The 18,530-nt window shown below is 38.7% G+C and overlaps 1 protein-coding gene and 1 long non-coding RNA gene across 2 annotated transcripts; one reads left to right on the forward strand and one right to left on the reverse strand.

The window, feature by feature from the left end:
• Positions 1 to 2,132: 2,132 nt before the first annotated feature.
• Positions 2,133 to 5,222, reverse strand: LOC311088239 (uncharacterized protein). Its single transcript, XM_084122093.1, has 4 exons — positions 5,102 to 5,222; positions 4,885 to 4,966; positions 2,437 to 2,598; positions 2,133 to 2,239 (listed from the first exon to the last, which is right to left on the reverse strand). Exons 2-4 carry the CDS (start codon positions 4,961 to 4,963, stop codon positions 2,157 to 2,159), a joined length of 324 nt encoding a protein of 107 aa, XP_083978219.1. The 5' UTR covers positions 4,964 to 4,966; positions 5,102 to 5,222; the 3' UTR covers positions 2,133 to 2,156.
• LOC311088241 lies at positions 5,139 to 13,539 on the forward strand. Its single transcript, XR_014607472.1, has 4 exons — positions 5,139 to 5,219; positions 5,364 to 5,531; positions 6,703 to 6,781; positions 12,685 to 13,539. It is a non-coding gene; the product is annotated as an uncharacterized lncRNA (long non-coding RNA).
• The last annotated feature ends 4,991 nt before the right edge of the window (positions 13,540 to 18,530 follow it).

An 18,530-nucleotide genomic window follows, 5' to 3' on the forward strand; every position in this document is an offset into this window, starting at 1 on the left:
TGGACCCACGCACGTGTGGGGTTTCGTGGGTGCTCTCCTTCCTTCTAGAGCTGTTGGACAAGGGCAGGTCCCCTTCCATGCTCAAAGTTTGCGTTGCGGCTATTGCAGCGTTCGCAGAGTCAACGCACGGCCGCGCAATAGGATGGAACGAGCTCATCATCCGCTTCCTCAGAGGAGCCAGGAGGATGAATCCCCCGCGACCCCCTTCAGTTCCTATTTGGGATCTTTCTTTGGTCCTAGAGGCCCTGAAAGTATTTCCCTTTGAACCGTTAGAATCCGTGGACCTAAAATACCTTTCGCTCAAGACCGTTTTTCTGATAGCTCTGTCTTCAGTAAAACGTGTGGGGGATCTACACACGGTATCCGTTAGCCCCGCGTGTCTCAAGTTTGGACCAAATTACTCTAAAGTCATCCTCAAACCGAGACATGGTTACGTCCCCAAAGCGATTGGCACTCCCTTCAGAGTGCAGATCATCTCCCTATCGGCTCTGCCAGCATCCGATAGCGAGGGCGGTGAAAACCTCCTATGCCCCGTCAGGGCACTGAGAGTTTACATCACACGCTCTGCCGCCTTCAGGCGTTCTGAGCAGCTCTTTGTTTCGTTTGGTGGGCGCACCAAGGGTCTCGCCGCCTCGAAACATAGCCTGTCCAGATGGATAGTGGACGCTATCGCAGCAGCTTATGCGTCCAAACACCTGCAGTGCCCTATGGGCATCAGGGCCCATTCCACTAGAGGCATGGCCTCGTCGTGGGCTTGGTCCAGCGGGATTTCTATTCATGACATTTGTATGGCGGCAGGCTGGGCCTCCCCCTCTACATTTGTTAAGTTTTATAACCTGGAAGTTTCCGCCTTGCAGGCTAGACTTTTATCAGTCTAAGTGGTGTGTATGTTCTGCCCAGTTTGTTCATGTGCAGGCTACTCTCACGTGACTATTAGCTTTTCTGGTTGAGCTGTACTAAGGGCGATATTCTCTATACATAGACCGGCGGAGCCGCTCTGTATTTCCCTATGAAGTGCTTATGTACATGTGCTGGCCCACGCTGCTGGCCGCCTGTTTCCCACATGTTTTGTGTTCCCCGGGCTTCCATGGGACTCATGCAGTGGATGCTCGGCACGCACGGCGTTGACAAGGGGTTCCCGTAGCGTTACGCAATACGAGAGAACCTCTCATAAGAGAACGTACTTGGTTACCTAACGTAACCTCGGTTAGTCAGACTACTGTTTGGAATTGATCAGCTGCAACTGCGCCCTTAAGATGTATGAGTGCACGATGTAAATGTAAAAAGTCTCGTCTGCGTTGCTCTGCTGCATGCAAGTGCAAGACAAGTGATGCATAATGTAGCAATTGCTGAACTGAATAAGAGCACTGCTCTGTGTTGGTGTGATCATATTGGAGAATCTTGTTGTACCATTGTTTAAATAACATTACATTTTATATGTCATGTTTTAGTTATTATTCAGCTAATGTTATATCCAACTTTATAAGGTAATTTTAGGCCAAGTTTACTGTGTTTATTTCCTTTATCTGTTCAAAGCTAATGTTAGTGGTGTGACACATTACCGTGATATGGTTTGGTAATTTGTTAATTTGTCTCAATTCTTAATATTTACAACCAATCTTTCTGAGAATATCTTTTTCATAAATAAACCAAAAGAGAATTTAGTTTGGTTAAATTTAAGTCCTTAAACTTGTTTAAATGGACATGTAAATGTTGAAAAGTAATAAACACTCTTAACATACAGTAATGTAATAGGATGATGGTTTAAGATATAGGCCTTTTGCTGCCACCAGCATGATGTTGATGTTCTTACATGGACATACTCAAATACACAAAATTACAAGTCAGTGTTTACCAGAAATATTGTAAAACAGAATGACTAACTTGTTCTGACTATTCTGTTTGTTTCCTTTACTCAATAAATGCTATAGCACAATAAAAACAGTTTATCTTTGAGCCAGTGCTGAGAAATTTGCTCATTTTGGCGTATGAGGCGGTCATCTTGGATTTTGCACTCTACTGAGTTTCATGTAAGAGATACAGCTTGGCAAACAGCAAAAATGGATTCAGCATAAAAAATACCCCTAGAATAGTCTATTTGCCAACTTTTACTCAAAAATGCCTGAGGATTTTTACTTAGGCACATTTTTGTGATTTCAACCTGGTCTATAAGAGGAATCTGACTCAGAGTCAGATGTTGAAGAGTCTGAAGAATCCATAACCCTCTTTTTGTGGGACCCTTAAACAGAGTAACAACAAATTGAAAGTAATTAAGTGTTCTCAGTGTTGAAAAAATCATCTTCTTGTAGTATATTTCTCTTATTCATTTGCATAATGTGGGGATATCAATAAACGCAAAATAACAAACAACTAGAATAATTATGCATGTGGTAAAAGCTTTCTGTGTTGGTTATGGGAGGACCACAGTCTGGATACCTTTTGAAGTTGTTGAGGGTCCGGTCTTTACTGGGTTGAGAGCTTTCTCCCTAAGGAAATCCCGCTCCTCTTTTAGAAGCCGGTTCTCCTCTTTCAGTAATTTAAAATCCTCCCGGAACTTATCCATGGTTGGAGCAGTGGCTTTCTGTTGAATCTCTACAACTATAATAGATGCAAACAGAAATATATTTAATTTTTAAGTATTTATTTTTCATTTTAAATGAAAATACTTTCATTATTAATCTTAATAATGTTAATATTAATTTCAACATTTACTAATATGTTATTACAATCAAAGGTTGTATTTGTTAACATTAGTTAATGCACTGTGAACTAACATGAACAGCTTTATTTTTATTAACTAACATTAACAGAGATTAATAAATACTGTAACAAATGTATTGCTCATTGTTAGTTTGTTAGTTAATACATTAACTAATTTTAACTAATGAACCTTATTGTAAAGTGTTACCATCATAACTTGTTCTATTTCAATTCCACCGCAGAGCTTTGTAGTAATCAGGCGTCCATATGGGAACGGCCTTTAATTCCTCTTGCACAAAACTAATATAGGCTACTATGAAACAGTTTATTTATTTCAAACAGAATATTATTTCTATAAAAACACATTCGGACTTAACGAGCGCTTCAAAGGTAACGGGAGTCACTTTTTTCTCCTTTTCATCTCTTGTACCATGCAGGTTACACCAGTAAATCTATAAGAATTAGGGGCTCGTTGTTTCCGTTAAATGAACTGAACGATTGAATTGTAGAGAATCTAACCGATCTAAGGATGTGTAGCATGTCCATACTGACATATTGATCATATGTTTAAACATTAATATTTGTATTAACGATCTAAGCAGCTTAGAAGCAGCTATAGCGGGCGACCCTGCAGGGTTTTAGAGGTTTGCACCCTGTAATTTGTGCTTTAAACTGTAATGTTACAACAGGGCCGGCCCTAACCAATTTGCTGCCCTAGGCAAGATTTTACCTGGTGCCCCATGCATCACAGCCCATTTCACCCCGTCATCGTGTTCATGATTTTAGCCTATATATATATATATATACAAACACACATTACAGCGTAAACACAAATAGCAAGAGCATTGTATCTAGCATTCAAGTCATGTCCCCTTTTTTTATAGCGCTTTTAACAATACAGATTTTATTTCAAGGCAGCTCTACAGTGAAAACAGGAAATAATGCAACACAGTTTGCTTCTCCTGTACAGCAGATCTAGAAGGTGTCATAAGTTCAGTGATGGTTTATTTTTGTTGTAAAAAAGTTATTAATTTAGTTAATTTATATAGCTTCTCTGGATAAAACAGTGATGTCATCGTCCATTTGCCTATTCCGCCTAACTTATGCCGCGGGCCGGCCCTGCTGTTACAACCCACATGGTATACTTTACAATAATAGTACATGAATTATCATGTACTAATACCTGAATTAATAATTACTTTACTATGAACTAATGATGAGTTAAGACATGTACTAATGAGGAACTAACCTTAACTACGACATGAGTCATATGAATTCCTGCATGAATATACCATCTTAACTACACGTTAGTACATGCTTGTTAATTAATGTATTAATTAACATTTCGGGGTAAACTAAATCAAACTTGCTCTAGAAATTGGACACATTTAGTGTCCCAAAAGAAGAGCAAGAACCCTAACTGACTAACATCCGACTGCATTATGATATAAAGACAGTAAACCAATCCATAAAATAACCACATAAATAACCATCATCTGTGCTAACACTGCATCTGCATGTTAGTGTAGGTATTTCACTCTTGATGGCAGCAGTGGAATCACTTAAAACAGAATGAGATTAAATCGTTTTTAATGATGAATGCATCGTGTGTTCAATGAGTAAGGTTAAATGTAAACATTGCAAGACATCTAGTGTCATTCACTGATGTTTGTGACAGTTGCTGGTGTCAAATTTATGAACAATTTTACATTGTGCCCTTTTAGTACATCTTTCTTCTGATCTGGAACATGTTTGATTTAGTTTAAACCCGAAATGTTAATTAATACATTAATTAACAAGCATGTACTAACGTGTAGTTAAGATGGTATATTCATGCAGGAATTCATGTGACTCATGTCGTAGTTAAGGTTAGTTCCTCATTAGTACATGTCTTAACTCATCATTAACGTTAGTTCATAGTAAAGTAATTATTAATTCAGGTATTAGTACATGATTATTCGTGTATAGGCTGCAAATTTTGCTGACGTTAGCCTGATACTAACTTAACGTTATGCTAGCAAATAAACGAGTTTTTGCAGAGCTGTGATTGAGCAATCCCACTAACTGTAAAAAACGTACAGTTAAAAACACAACTTGTAAGAGTGACGATTGGTGGCACACTAAACATTTGATTTGGCTCATTAAATTCTTTACTAACGTTATGTAATATTAAGTTAACGTTACCTTCATTATCCGACTGCAGCGGCTCATCTGGGGGGCTTCTGCTCTTATTGGTTCGTCTGGTAACTCGCGTCCTTGGCATGATCTGTATTTAAAAATATTGAATATGATTTAAAAAAAAACAATAAAAATATCATAACTAAAACATAAGTTATTTGTCTGAAATTAGCACCTGGGATATAACCACAGACTTAAGGATGTGTAACCCGATATAACGTACCTTCTCACAGTTCAGCGCTCTTTCGGCAGCCACCGTCGATTGTCAGACTCTTCCGGTTTGACGCAGTTTCCGATCTTTCCGCGGGCATTTGCTTCAGTGATCGCGGTGCCACGGAAGTGTGAGTGGAATTAATTTATACATATCTATAATATACATGTCAAATTTAAGAGACTTTGCCGGATGGTTAAAACACAGACACGTTAGTACTACAGCTGCATCTAATGTTACGTCTCTTACATTTTAAATTGTCTGTATTTTTCAGAAATATGACATTGACGAGAACATTACTTCAGAGGACAGCACAAGGGGGTAAACATTTAATAGAATGGCTCCAGAGGGAGAGGCTGTTGTCAAGAAAAAAACGATGCCCTGTGTGCAACAACAGAATGAAACTCAAAAGAACCAACACGACCAAGGATGGATATAGGTGGTAAGAACCAAGCATCATTGCCACACAAACCTGGATTAATTTGCCACTAGATTATACAGTGTCTAGATTGGGGGAGAAGTGACAGTAAGCACAACTATGTGACAGTGATACTGCATTGTAGCATCCTGAGTTAGAAAGGATGTTATGTTACATAACAAAAATAATTCACAAGTCAAACACCCAATCTGAATCAGATTTAAATATTTCACATACTGAAGAGAAAACAAAAAGCCTTTAGAACATCACCTGGGAACACATCTAGCTCTTCTGATGATGCCTACAGGTCACAGACTCAATACTGTTACTGCATGGAACATACTTTTAGTAACATAAAATGAGGGGATCATGTACAAAAAGTGCTAATCTCATCCTGTATGGATGTAAGTACCCTAAAACTTAAGCTGACAGGGTGTACTTTAATCTCAAGGTCACGGAATCCTTTCACACTGAAGGTGTTGTAGTACAGAACCAAAAACAGCAAAAAATATCACTTTGCATAGACTTACAGTACTCACTCTAAGTGTAATGTTCAACAATGATCACCCAGTACCTTATTACAGTCTGACAAACTATGCAATGTTGGATATTTACAGATTATGTCATATGTTACAGGAGCTGTAGAAAGGCAAACCACAGGGGTAGGGGCATCACAAGGTCCATCAGAGAGGGCTCAATATTCTCCAGGTCACACATTACGTTAGCATCATGGATGAAGATTATGCACGGGTTGGGAGCTCTCTCTGTTTCTCTATCTCGTGCTTTTTCTTTGTTTTGGTTACACTGTAACTATGTCCTGCAATATTGCCTAATATTACTGATTTATTCAATCCACATTTGCTGGTTTGTTGATAGGTAATTTAATTATTATGTTTAAACGATAACACTTTATTTTACAGTGTCAGTGTTACATATGTTACATCTACTTACCATAGTAATAACAGTAAATTATGCATAATTACATGCAACTAACCCTCAACCAAACCCTAATCCTACCCTAACCCTATAGTAAGTACATGCAGTTGCTTAATATTACTCAGTACTTAAATATATAATTACACTGTAACAACGACACCTTAAAATAAAGTGTAACCGTTTTGGGCACTGTTTTATTATTACAATTAGGCTATGAGGGTATTAACTGGTAATATGTTGATAGTAGTTTTTTTCTCAGTTTGTCGCAGGGTTTGAGAAAGAGACAAGTGGACATGATCGAGGATGGAGTATGTGGGAGCAGCCAATCACTGACCAGGGTGACTACACTGTTTCAAATATTTTTATTCGAGCACATTTTCACAACGTTATATTATCTACATCATACACAAGAGTATAATGTATATCCACATAGAAATGTGTGCATTTTTTTTTATGAACATACAACAATGGTAAAAGAAGAACATAATCAACAGATAGACATACAGAGTACAGAAAAAAAAAAAAAAAACATAAACAAACCTAAATAAATCCCGCTTCCCCACCCTACCCAGCCTTATCCTTCCGTCTAAATACTACTTTATTATAGTTAGAGGGAAACATTAATTTCCACTGCCAGGTGTGAGATAGTGAATGAGAGGTAACCACACTTTTTCAAAGTGTGGGAGTTTATCCATAAGAATATATTTTATTCTCTCTAAGTGGAGAGTGTTAGTAAGATCTCTAAGCCACATCTTTGTGGAGGGTGTTTCTTTATTTTTCCAATGCATGAGAAGTAGTTTCTTTGCGGTGATGAGACTATAGGACAGGAGGCATTGTTGGTAATTGTTTAACCTTTTAATATCATCTGAAATTCCTAAAATAATAATGAGTGGATTAGGCTCCAATTGTACGTTAAGTATCCTAGAAATTAAACTGAAGATATTAAACCAAAAGATCTTAACCTTGGGACACAGAACGAAGCTGTGAAGCAACGTGTCTTCTGCAACAAGGCATCTGTCACAAAGAGGGGATATCTCAGGGTATATTTTGTGTAATCTCTCCTTAGAATAGTGAAGACGATGTAGAATCTTAAATTGAATTAGGCAGTGCCTAGCATTATTAGAACATCGATGAGTATGTTCCAAACTCTTTTCCCATAGAGGGTCTGGGATCACAGTGTTCATTTCTTCCTCCCATTTTGTTTTTATTGAAGTGGAGATCACTGGACTGATAGACTGCAAAGTGTCATAAATATAAGATATCGATTTTTCTGAGCAAGACATGGGTCGGAGGCATCGATCAAGACAAGAGCCTAAGAAGGTCTCAAAATTTTGCAAATGTTTTCTTACATAGTTTCTAATTTGCAAGTATCTAAAGAAACTACTACCCGGTATATTATATTTACTCTGTAATTGTGCAAAAGATGCAAAAATGCCATTAATGTATAACTCTCCTATTGTATGGATGCCTCTGTTCATCCAGAGATTAAAAGTATTATCAAGAATGGATGGAGGGAATGTAGGGTTTCCAGTGATAGGTAATGCATAAAATATGGGTTTCAACTTAAAGTGTGATTTGATTTGTTTCCAAATACGCACTGTACTGTGGATCATCACATTGCTATTGTACAAAGACTTCTCAATAGTGTAAGGTGCCAGAAGGATGGCACCTATAGAGTTAGGCTGGCATGCCTCTTGTTCTAATTCGAGCCAGTTTGGTGGGGTAGCAGTGTTATCCAGCCAATACGCCATAATCTTGATATGTGAGGCCCAGTAATATGATAAAAAATTCGGGAGTGCCAAGCCTCCTTCTATTTTAGATTTGCAGAGGTGTTTCTTGCCTATTCTGTGGGTTTTGTAGTCCCATAAGAAAGGGAGCACAATCGAGTCAATTTTTTTAAAGAAAGATTTGGGGAGAAATACTGGAATGTTCTGAAATAAATATAGTAGTTGGGGCAAGAAAATCATTTTGATGGCATTCACTCTGCCAAGTAATGAGATTGGCAAGGTCTTCCAGAACTGTATATTTGATTGTAATTTAGACAGCAGTGGTGGGAAATTCTCCTTAAATAAATTAGAGTGTCATTTTGTAATCTGAATTCCTAAATACGTGAATTTTTCTGAAGATACACTAAAAGGGAGGTTCTGTAACCAGGCAATATTCCGCACCTGCATGGGCATTAGCTCGCTTTTATTCCAATTTATCCTGTAACCAGAAAAGGTCCCAAATGAATTTATTTTATCGAGTAATTGTGAGATTGTGACTTGGGGTTGAGAGATAAATAATAAAACATCATCGGCATATAGTGAAATTTTGTTTATAGATTTTTGTGTATTATAACCATGAATTAAAGGGTCTGAGCGGATACTCTCGGCCAGGGGTTCGATTGCTAAAGCAAAAATTAAGGGGGAAAGAGGGCACCCTTGTCTCGTTCCTCTATGTAGTCTGAAACGGGGGGACAATATTTGATTAGTCAGTATCTGTGCACAGGGGTTGTTGTAAAGAAGCTTTACCATTGATATGAATTTTTCTCCAAAATTAAATCTCTTTAAAATTTCAAATAGATACGGCCACTCGATTTGGTCGAATGCCTTCTCAGCATCGAGTGAAAGGATGGCTAGCTCTTCTTGTGGTCTATTAGTAGCATACATGATATTAAATAAACGTCTAAGATTGAAAAAAGAATTTCTACCTGGTATAAAGCCAGTTTGGTCTGGATGAACTAATGTATCTAAAAAGGGGCTCAATCTATTGGCCAAAATTTTAGAAAATAATTTCCCATCTTGGTTTAATAGAGAAATAGGTCGAAAAGAGCCAACCTCTTCTGGATCCTTACCCTTTTTATGTATCACTGTAATAACCGCTTCTGTTAAAGTAGGAGGTAGGACACCATCCGTGTGGGCTTGAGTGAACACCCTATGTAGGTATGGGCACAGGGTTACATTAAATTTTTTATACAGCTCTCCTGGAAGGCCATCAGGGCCTGGAGCTTTATTACTTTTGAGTGAAGTAATAGCTTTTTTAACTTCTTCAACAGAAATTTCAGAATTCAGCTGAGCTGCCTCATTTTCATCTAGTTGGGGGAGATTGCACTTATTTAAGAAATCTTGCATAGCTGTATAGTCTGTATTACTTTTGGAAGTGTACAAATTTTTGTAGAATTGGAGAAATCGATCATTAATGTCCTTGGGTTTAATCAGGATCTCACCTTTATCAGATTTAATTGTATGTATCGTGCGATCATTTTCCTGTTTTCTGAGTTGCCGGGCTAAGAGTCTATGTGGCTTGTCATTAAACTCAAAATGTTTTTGTTTTGTATATAAAAATGCCTTACTAATCTTTGCCGAGAGTATCTTGTTATATTCATATTTTAAGGCAGATATCTTTTTGTGCAAGTCACTGGAGGGAGTTTTGGCATTCTCTTTTTCCAGGAGGTTAATTTGGTTGTCTAGTTCGAGTGATCTAGCTTTGTTCATTTTCCTTCTAGATGCTTCAAATGAAATTATAGAGCCTCTAATAAATGCTTTGAATGCCTCCCATAGAACAGTAGGGGTAGTTTCTGAATTATCATTAGTATCAAAGTAAAGGGATATCTGAGATTTTAAATAATCACAGAACTCCTTTTCGGTTAATAAAAGAGGGTTTAGCCTCCAGTTCAACTGTGGCTTCACAATGTTTTGAATATTCAGAGTACACGTAAGGGGACTGTGATCTGAGATCAAAATATTGTGGTATTTCGGATTTACAGCATAAGGTGTTAGTTTTGCATCTATGAGAAAATAATCTATCCTGCTATAAGAGTTATGTGTTGCAGAATAAAAGGAGTAATCCCTACCTGTCGGGTTGGCTATTCTCCAAATGTCAGACAGATTAGTATTGTTGATAAATGTATTAAGAAAGACACTTGAATTACTCTTCTCTGCTCTGCGAGTGGAAGATCTGTCCAAATACGGATCTAATACGCAATTGAAGTCCCCTGCTATAATCAAGTTCGTCTGGGATAAATCTGGTATAAGAGACATTGCCTTCTGAAAGAATGATGGATTGTCTATATTTGGAGCGTATATGTTCATCAAGGTGAGAGGTGTAGAATATATTTCCCCAGTTACAATCAGAAATCGACCTTCCTTATCAGATATTGTATCTTTGTGAATGAAGGGAACACCTTTCCTTATCATAATTGCTGTACCTCTTGCTTTAAAATTAAATGATGAGTGGTATACATTATTAATCCATTTACACTTTAACCTGATATGAGAGTCTTTTTTCAAGTGGGTTTCCTGTAAGAATATTAGATCTGGTGCCAGTGATTTAAGATGGGCAAAAATTGTACCTCTTTTAATTGGGTTGTTAAGTCCACGCACATTCCAGCTAGCTAAGGTTACACCCCTCCTTCCTTCTCTTGTATTCAGATCATTTTGTATTGGCATATCAGAAAAAAAATAGAGTGAATAACTGTTCCAATTAGTACACTTTCAAATTGTGATTTTATAGTAGTAAGACGGCTAAGTCCCACCCACCCCTTCCCCATCCTATAAACTCTTTTAAACCCTCTAGAACAAACTGAGTAAACAAAGAATAAGAACATTCCTAGCCAGTACTAAACAAACGTATGGCACGAAAGTACTTCGGGAAGTGTTAAAATAAAAATACAAATAAATAAGAAAAGAAATTAGTCTAACCAAAAAACTATTACTTCCCTGAGCTGTTACTGTTAACCCTTGTTAACCTTAGTAACTAGAGCTTCTCAAATAGCTCGTCAGATTAATTTGAATAAAACAAAAAACATTTATACTGTAGGGTATAAAACGATGTGTAGCCTAACGCACAGTCTCACCATATTTTGATGGATTGAACCCGTATATTAGTATAACTGCTCTGTCCACTTAGCTGGGCCACCTGGTGTGACACTTCCTCTGTCAATATCTATTGTGGCTGTCCAAAGTGTTTCTCAGCGTAATCTTGAGCTTCCTTTGGGTCGGTGAACGACATTTTCACTCCTCCGTGTGTCACCATCAGCCTGGCAGGATAAATCAGTCCGTATCTGACGTCCGATCTTCCTCGTAACATTTCTCTAACTTTAGTGAACGCCGCTCTCTGTTTGACCACAGAAGGAGGGAAATCTGGAAATATGTGTATTTTCCGCCCTTGGTATTCCAGCTTGTTCTTTTCTATGGCCCTACGTAGTATTTCCTCACGGACGTGGTAGTAGTGAAGTCTTAAGATGAAGGGTCGTGGGGGGTCCTCTGGTTTCGGTTTCTGGCGGTTTATCCTGTGTGCGCGATCTATCAGTGGTTGCTCCGGCAGAGACAGCGCTTCGGATAGGAGTTGTGAGATGAACTCTCTGGGCCGCGGCCCCTCTTTTCCCTCTGGAATTCCTATAATCCTAATATTGTTCCGTCTGGAGCGCGCCTCGAGGTCCTCACATTTTTCATCCAGATGTTTAACTTTAGTTGTCAGATGATCCACTGTAGATTGAAGTGTGGAGAGGATGTCAGAATGGGATGAAGCGCTTTCTTCCAGCTCTTTTAAAGCGGTCTCGTGTACTGCTGATATGCCTCTCAGCTCAGAGATAGATTTCTGGACGTTTTCGTTAAGTGATGAAATCTCGCCCCTGATGGTAGCAGAAACTTCTGTGATGCGGTTTTCTATGGTGGCACAAACCTCTGATCTGATCCGGTTTACATCTGCACTTAAAGCAGCGATGGCCGCGAGCACCGTCTTATTAGAGGGTTCATCCACAGTGCTGTCATCAGCCTCCGGGGCCTCCGAGCAAGGCGCGCTCGAGGTCTCTGGGCCTGTCTCAGGTGCCTCGCTTTTCTTGACTTTCGGTTTAACCATTGTCGAAACCGAGCAGAATACTTGGTTCCGGTGATTACCGCGACGTTTATGTTCTTCACAAAGTGGGTAACAATCGATGATTTTGCGTTTTTGCTCAGTTTTTGAACGGATTTTTGACGAGCTATCTGGAGGTGCGTCTTAGCCTTCCATTGCTCGTTAGCGCCCCCCCTGACTACACTGTTAAGAGAGATCTGTGGTAAAGCAGTCAGGCGACTGGAGATTAGACGGAAAATGCGTATAGGAGGGAGGAGAGCTTTTGTTGCCATAGATGAGAGCAAATTCAGACACAAAAGAAAGGTAAGGTCTGGTTTTGTAAGTAAAATGGTAATGACTGTTTAATAAAAAAAGTACAGTGCATCTTGTAGGTGGACAACCATTAAGACATTTTACTTATTTTCAGTATGGACGTGGACGACGTGGACACACCTGGAGAAGACGCTCGTGGGTCTTTGGAATGGTGGAAGTCAAGGGATGCCATAGACGTCCCATCTTAAAGCTTGTAAAATATCGTTCCAGGAAGCGACTCCTCCCAATTATCCAGAAGTACATTAGACCTGGTAGTAAAGTGATAAGTGATAGCTGGAGTGCCTACAACAGGTTGTCACGTCACGGTTACATTCACTATCAGGTGAATCACAAGAGACATTTTGTCCACCCTGGGAGTGGTGCTCACACGCAGCATATAGAACGGGCGTGGCGAAATTATAAAGAGGACATTTACAGATACAGAGGAAACCTGACAGAAAAGGCATTAAAGATGAACTTGAGGTTCATTGAGTGGAGCCACTGGCTTGGAAAGGAGCACAAGAAGGGTATTCTTGGACGCCTTTGCAAAGACATCAGAGCGTGCTACCACGTTTAAGTGGTAGTGATGGGGTAAATACTGCAGATTTCCTTTCGTGTAATTAATAGTTTCAGTCTATTTAAAAAAGAAATAAAATGAAAAATATAATACTGTTGATTTACACAGTAACTGTAGCTATTACAGATTATAGGGTAAGATCCCAGTAATTCAATGGAAATAAAAAGGCTTCCTTTTACAGTACAGTTTCACTTTATTTACTGAGAATGTTTTAGTTAAGTTGCAGAACACAGATGGTAAAAGTTTGTGATTTCAAAAATGTTTAAGCAGTAGCAAAGGATGTGGTAAGAGTCTGGTAATACCATCCAAATAAGCAAGGCTTCCTTTTACAGTACAGTTGCACTTTACTTACTGAGTAAATTGTCATGTTTTCCTTGGTAACGTTGCAGGACATACGAGGTAAAAAAATGTGACTATGGAAAAGGGAATGATCTGGTTATATGGTACAATTCCGGTAATACCATGGAAATAAACATGGCTTCATTTTACAGTACAGTTGCACTTTACTTACTGAGTACATTGTAAAAACATCTGCAAGAACATACCCAGTATTTAAGATGTGCCATGACATTAGGGAAAACTGTTCCTGCGGGGTAGTAGTAGTTACCAGGTAAGTGTAAGGTAAATTATTTGATAAACCCTCTATAAATGGGTGTATCAATGAACAACAACTACGTAAGACAAGGTAATTTATTGGAAACTACCGTCTTAATTTCAAGATAGTAATAAATAAACATGGACTGTTACCAACATAACCCTAGGATAACTACAAACCTAACTTGAATTGATGGGTAACACTGGAGGTGTTTCTAAAAATTGGCTGCCTACATTCTGAGGAAGTACACAATTAAATCTGAGTTATTACCAACCTAAACAGGTAACAAGTACACAGTACTTTGTTGAGTTGATATTTAACAGTGGTGTTTTTTTCCCTGGTAGTTTCTCTGTAATTGCATACTAATCACCTTAAGTAATTACACACTAAAATACTATAATTTACCATATATTTACCAGGTAAATACCTAGTAATTAGGGGACTGTAAAAGGAAGGGTTACCAACTAGGGTATAGTAAATAAACACGAATGAACAATAGGTATCTTAAAAGATACAGTACAACTTACCGAAATGTGTATGCATCATACATAATATCGATCAATCAGAGTTTATCAACCGTGGAAAGAGGTTGATAAAACAGCTGGAGACCAATGCCACATAACTACATTTAGGCTACCTCAGGAAAACCATTTAATAACCATGCACGTAAGTTGGTTAGAAAAATTAGTTATAGAGAGGAGTATTTTGGGGTCCATAGGACCATAGATCCCAGAGTGAGTTTTAAAGATTATTTGTTAAATATAACAAATAATTGTCTGATTTGTCTCAGTCGTTACATAAGACATCATTACTATATCACAGCATATTTGCATGCTCATGTCAGGCACACATTGGTTTAAACACTGAGTCCAAATAGCCCACCTTGGCCCTGTCCAAAATGGCACCCTAAGCACTCGTAGTCTTCCTACGAGTCCGCACTTTCGTGACGTAATGCCGCTTTGACTGTCGGGAAGAAGTCTGCTGCGGAGTCCACATTAGTGCAGGCTCGGCAAAAGTGCGCATCGAGGGCGCATATCGACCGCAAAGGGGGTGTTCGCGAGCCCCCTTCTGAGGCCTAAAATGACAAATGGGACACTCTATGGACTCACGGACTTAACAGACACACGCACGCGGCAGCCATTGTAAGTCCACAAGACCGAAGATCTGGGTCGGGTTGCACCAGCCGTTCGTAAGTTCTTTCTTAAATTGGAACGTAAAGTCCACACTAGAGGCTTATTAACTACTAGCAAGTTTGTAACTAACTCTGTACTTTATTCTGTTGCACCATTTGTACGTAAGGCAGAACGTTGCTAGTAGGTCGTAAGCTCTCCGTAAAGTGATGCGTAGTCGCATAATGTGACGTTTTGCCTCGATGATCCAATTGCAGCCTTCAAATACAGTATGTGAGCAAAAGTTGTGTTGAAATGCCGTGAATTTCAGTTTATCCTTCATTCTAACTTCTTTTGCCTCACGTTACTAACGGTAAAAATAAGTTTCCATTAAATACGATAGCCTACTTGATCATTAATAAAAAGTGTTTTTATATGCAAATAACATTCAGAAACTGTATTTAAAAATGAAATGAATAAGGATCAATAAATAAATATTGATACAAAAAAGATAAGAAATTACGTTTATTGATGATGACTGATATTTGACATGCACAACATGGACCGATGGACACAGCGGCGCGCTGTTTAGGACAGGTTCGTGTTAAAGAGTCTCTAACAAAGTAATCTTTTCACATAATGTTCTGTTCTCTCTCTTAAAATGTAAATGAGTGTAAATGTCAGCATTATCATCTAAAGGATTTAAGTCTGTCAGGTAAAAGAAGAGCTTATTGATGCAGTTCAGTCTGTCTAATATTTTATTCCAACCGCTACTCCTGATCGGAGGCTGCCGTCAATATTTAGTTTATACTTAACGTTATGCTTCAACTAACTTTAATGGTGCAACGCAAAAATATTTAGAAGTGCGTAAGTCGTAACTTAGTGTCCATTTACGTCAAAACTAGGCTAAGTTGTAACTTACGCACAGTTGGTGCAACTGGCCCCTGGACACCAGATGAGAGTGTGGTATTTAGTGTACCATTTGATGAGCTGTTTGTCACAGAACAGGTGAAGCGGTTGAGAGCTTTCTACTTCTCATCCATGCTGCCTCAACTTGTTGATGAATTTGCTGCGGGGCGGCTTAAGTTTGATGGGAGATACACTGAAACTGTGAGGAAAGTGTAAAGCAAGAGTAAGGAAAGACAAATGTGACCAAGGGCCATTGTTAGTGCCCACTGTTGAAAATAATTAAATTTACAGCAATTAAATGTTAATTTATGTTTATTACGATGCACTTAAATTCAAGTTCATGCATCTATTTTCATGTTGATAAAAAAATAAAATGTCTACTGACAATGTCTGACATGGACAACATTTCAACAATTACGAATATTAAATGTGTTTTCATTACTTCTACATTACAATTCTTGAGTTTATTTGAAGCTGCACTGAAGTTCACATTTCCCATTGCTTCCCCCTGAACTCTCCCCCTGCTTGGTTTTAAACACGCATGAAGTGACCTACTGCTCACCATCACGAACGATATCACCCCGTAAATTCACAAGGGCAGAACATATACGTAGAACCAGGGAAATAGGCACTACTTGTGATAGGATTTTAAACACCTTTAGGCGTCTGATGGCCCTTTCCACGTGTATTCTAACATTTGCAATTCTTCTAGTGAAGTGACCTGTTCTTCAGAAAGTTGTGCACCTGTTTTGTGAATGAGGGTATGACTAGGTTAACTTTCCTTTCAAAGAGGATGTCTCTAATTGTGAATCCACGGTCTGCCATGACCTCATCACTCGGTTGTAAGTACTCCAGAATCCCAGAGTCCATAGTAATAAACTTGTCACTACAGCGTCCACCATAAGCTGCAGAGACAAACATTATTAATCCACATGGATCAATACTTACATACAAGGTACTTAACTGTATTATAATCTTATAATCTAGATATAATCTTACTCGACAAGCTCTCTGATATGAAGAACCGTCTGCTCAGATCACCAATCATGAGGTTCAATCTTAATTTCATTAATGTTAGTAGTACTTGGTCTCTTACAGACATTTTAAAAGACCCAGCAAACTGTTCAAGCACTGAAACAAGAGTATTAAATGTTTCAAGTGGAATGCCAGTGTACAGTAATGAGTCTGAATCATTTAAAACAGGGTTTCTCAAACTTGGTGCTGGAGGGCCACTGTCCTGCACAGTTTAGCTCCAACCCTGATCAAACACACCTAGCTGTGAGTTTCTAGTGATCCTGAAGACATTGATTAGCTTGCTCAGGTGTGTTTGATCAGGGTTGGAGCTAAACTGTGCAGGACAGTGGCCCTCCAGGACAGAGTTTGAGAAACCCTGATTTAGAAGAATATTATATGCCACACTGCACTGTGTTGCTTGATGACAGACTTCTTTAGTGTTGGTGGGCAGCTTTGCATAACCATGATGCAGTAAGGCAGGGTCTTCACACTGGGTCGCTGTCTTGATGGTTGTGTCAGAAGAGGTGTCCCCATTGCAATCAAAGTTGATTATGAAAATCAAATATCAAATCAGGTTTCAGGCATAATGTTGTGCTCTACTACTTCAGTAGCAGATGGCAAGGTAAGTCATGTTATCTTTAAGGAATACCAATACTACTTACAGTTTTATGGAAAAGTTCAGGCACCCCTGTTCATTATTAAGATTTCAGTTTATCATCTGTCAGACACCAGGGACAAAGCAGTGGCAAGAGGAAGCATCTACAGGCTGTTGTAACTTTTGCACCTATTATTGCTATTATATAACTTTGCTGAAGTTTATTCTATAAATGTAATTTCATATCTCAAATGTCACTATTTGTAAAAAATATCCAAAGGAAGTTATTGCTTCAAAAGCCCAGCAGATGATAAACTGAATAACCAGGGGAGCCAAAACTTAAAAAAAAAACAATAAAAACAAAACAAACAGTATAGCCTACATCTAGACAATTAACTCACAATCATCTCTGGTTAACTACCAACATAGTTCTGCATAATACAGGTTAGAATCTAACTGAATAAAAAGCAATGTATTAGGCTAACTTACCATGCTCATGGGTTGTGGATGTTTGTCGCTTATCCAAGAATGAAGTCTCCGGAGTTGTGTCAGAGTGGAAGTGGGTGCATGCACTGTAATCTATGTAAGCAATGGAAACACAAGCTGGGTAAGTTAAATTGGTCACCCAGAGAAGACAATCACAACACTGTTAGCCAACTTAAGCGCAGCAGTGCGGAGCATTAGGCTACATTTAGGTTAATTAATTTTTTTGGGATAAATCGATAAATCAAAGGATAAATCATGTATTTTCTGAAACAGTTCATTATTTATGCATGCCATCATGCGAAATAAAGATGTTGCATAAACGAATTACTTACGAGGCTCTTCTTGCTCGTTCTGCACTTCAGTGTTGCTGGTCGAAGCTGATTCGCGTTAGCTTGTACCTCCAAGTTATCCTTGCACCTGATGAGTTTTCGCCTTTTCTTAACTGGTTGTAGTTCATAACCAAGGAATAACTCCGGATTCGGGTGGAGCTCCATTGGTTTGTGGTCGATGAAATGGTAAGAACAGACATAAACTCTCTTCGGTGGATTTTTTAGCTTTAGGGCTGCTAACCATACTCTTGTTTTTGTCTCATCTTTGGGCATTGAATGGAGTGCGTAGGGTGCTGGGCAACAGGTCAAGCGGCTCCGTTTATGTTGGAAACAGGTCCCATTCATAA

This window comes from Abramis brama (assembly GCF_963993115.1).
Source record: "Abramis brama genome assembly, chromosome: 8".
In the NCBI taxonomy this organism is placed as follows: domain Eukaryota; kingdom Metazoa; phylum Chordata; class Actinopteri; order Cypriniformes; family Leuciscidae; genus Abramis; species Abramis brama.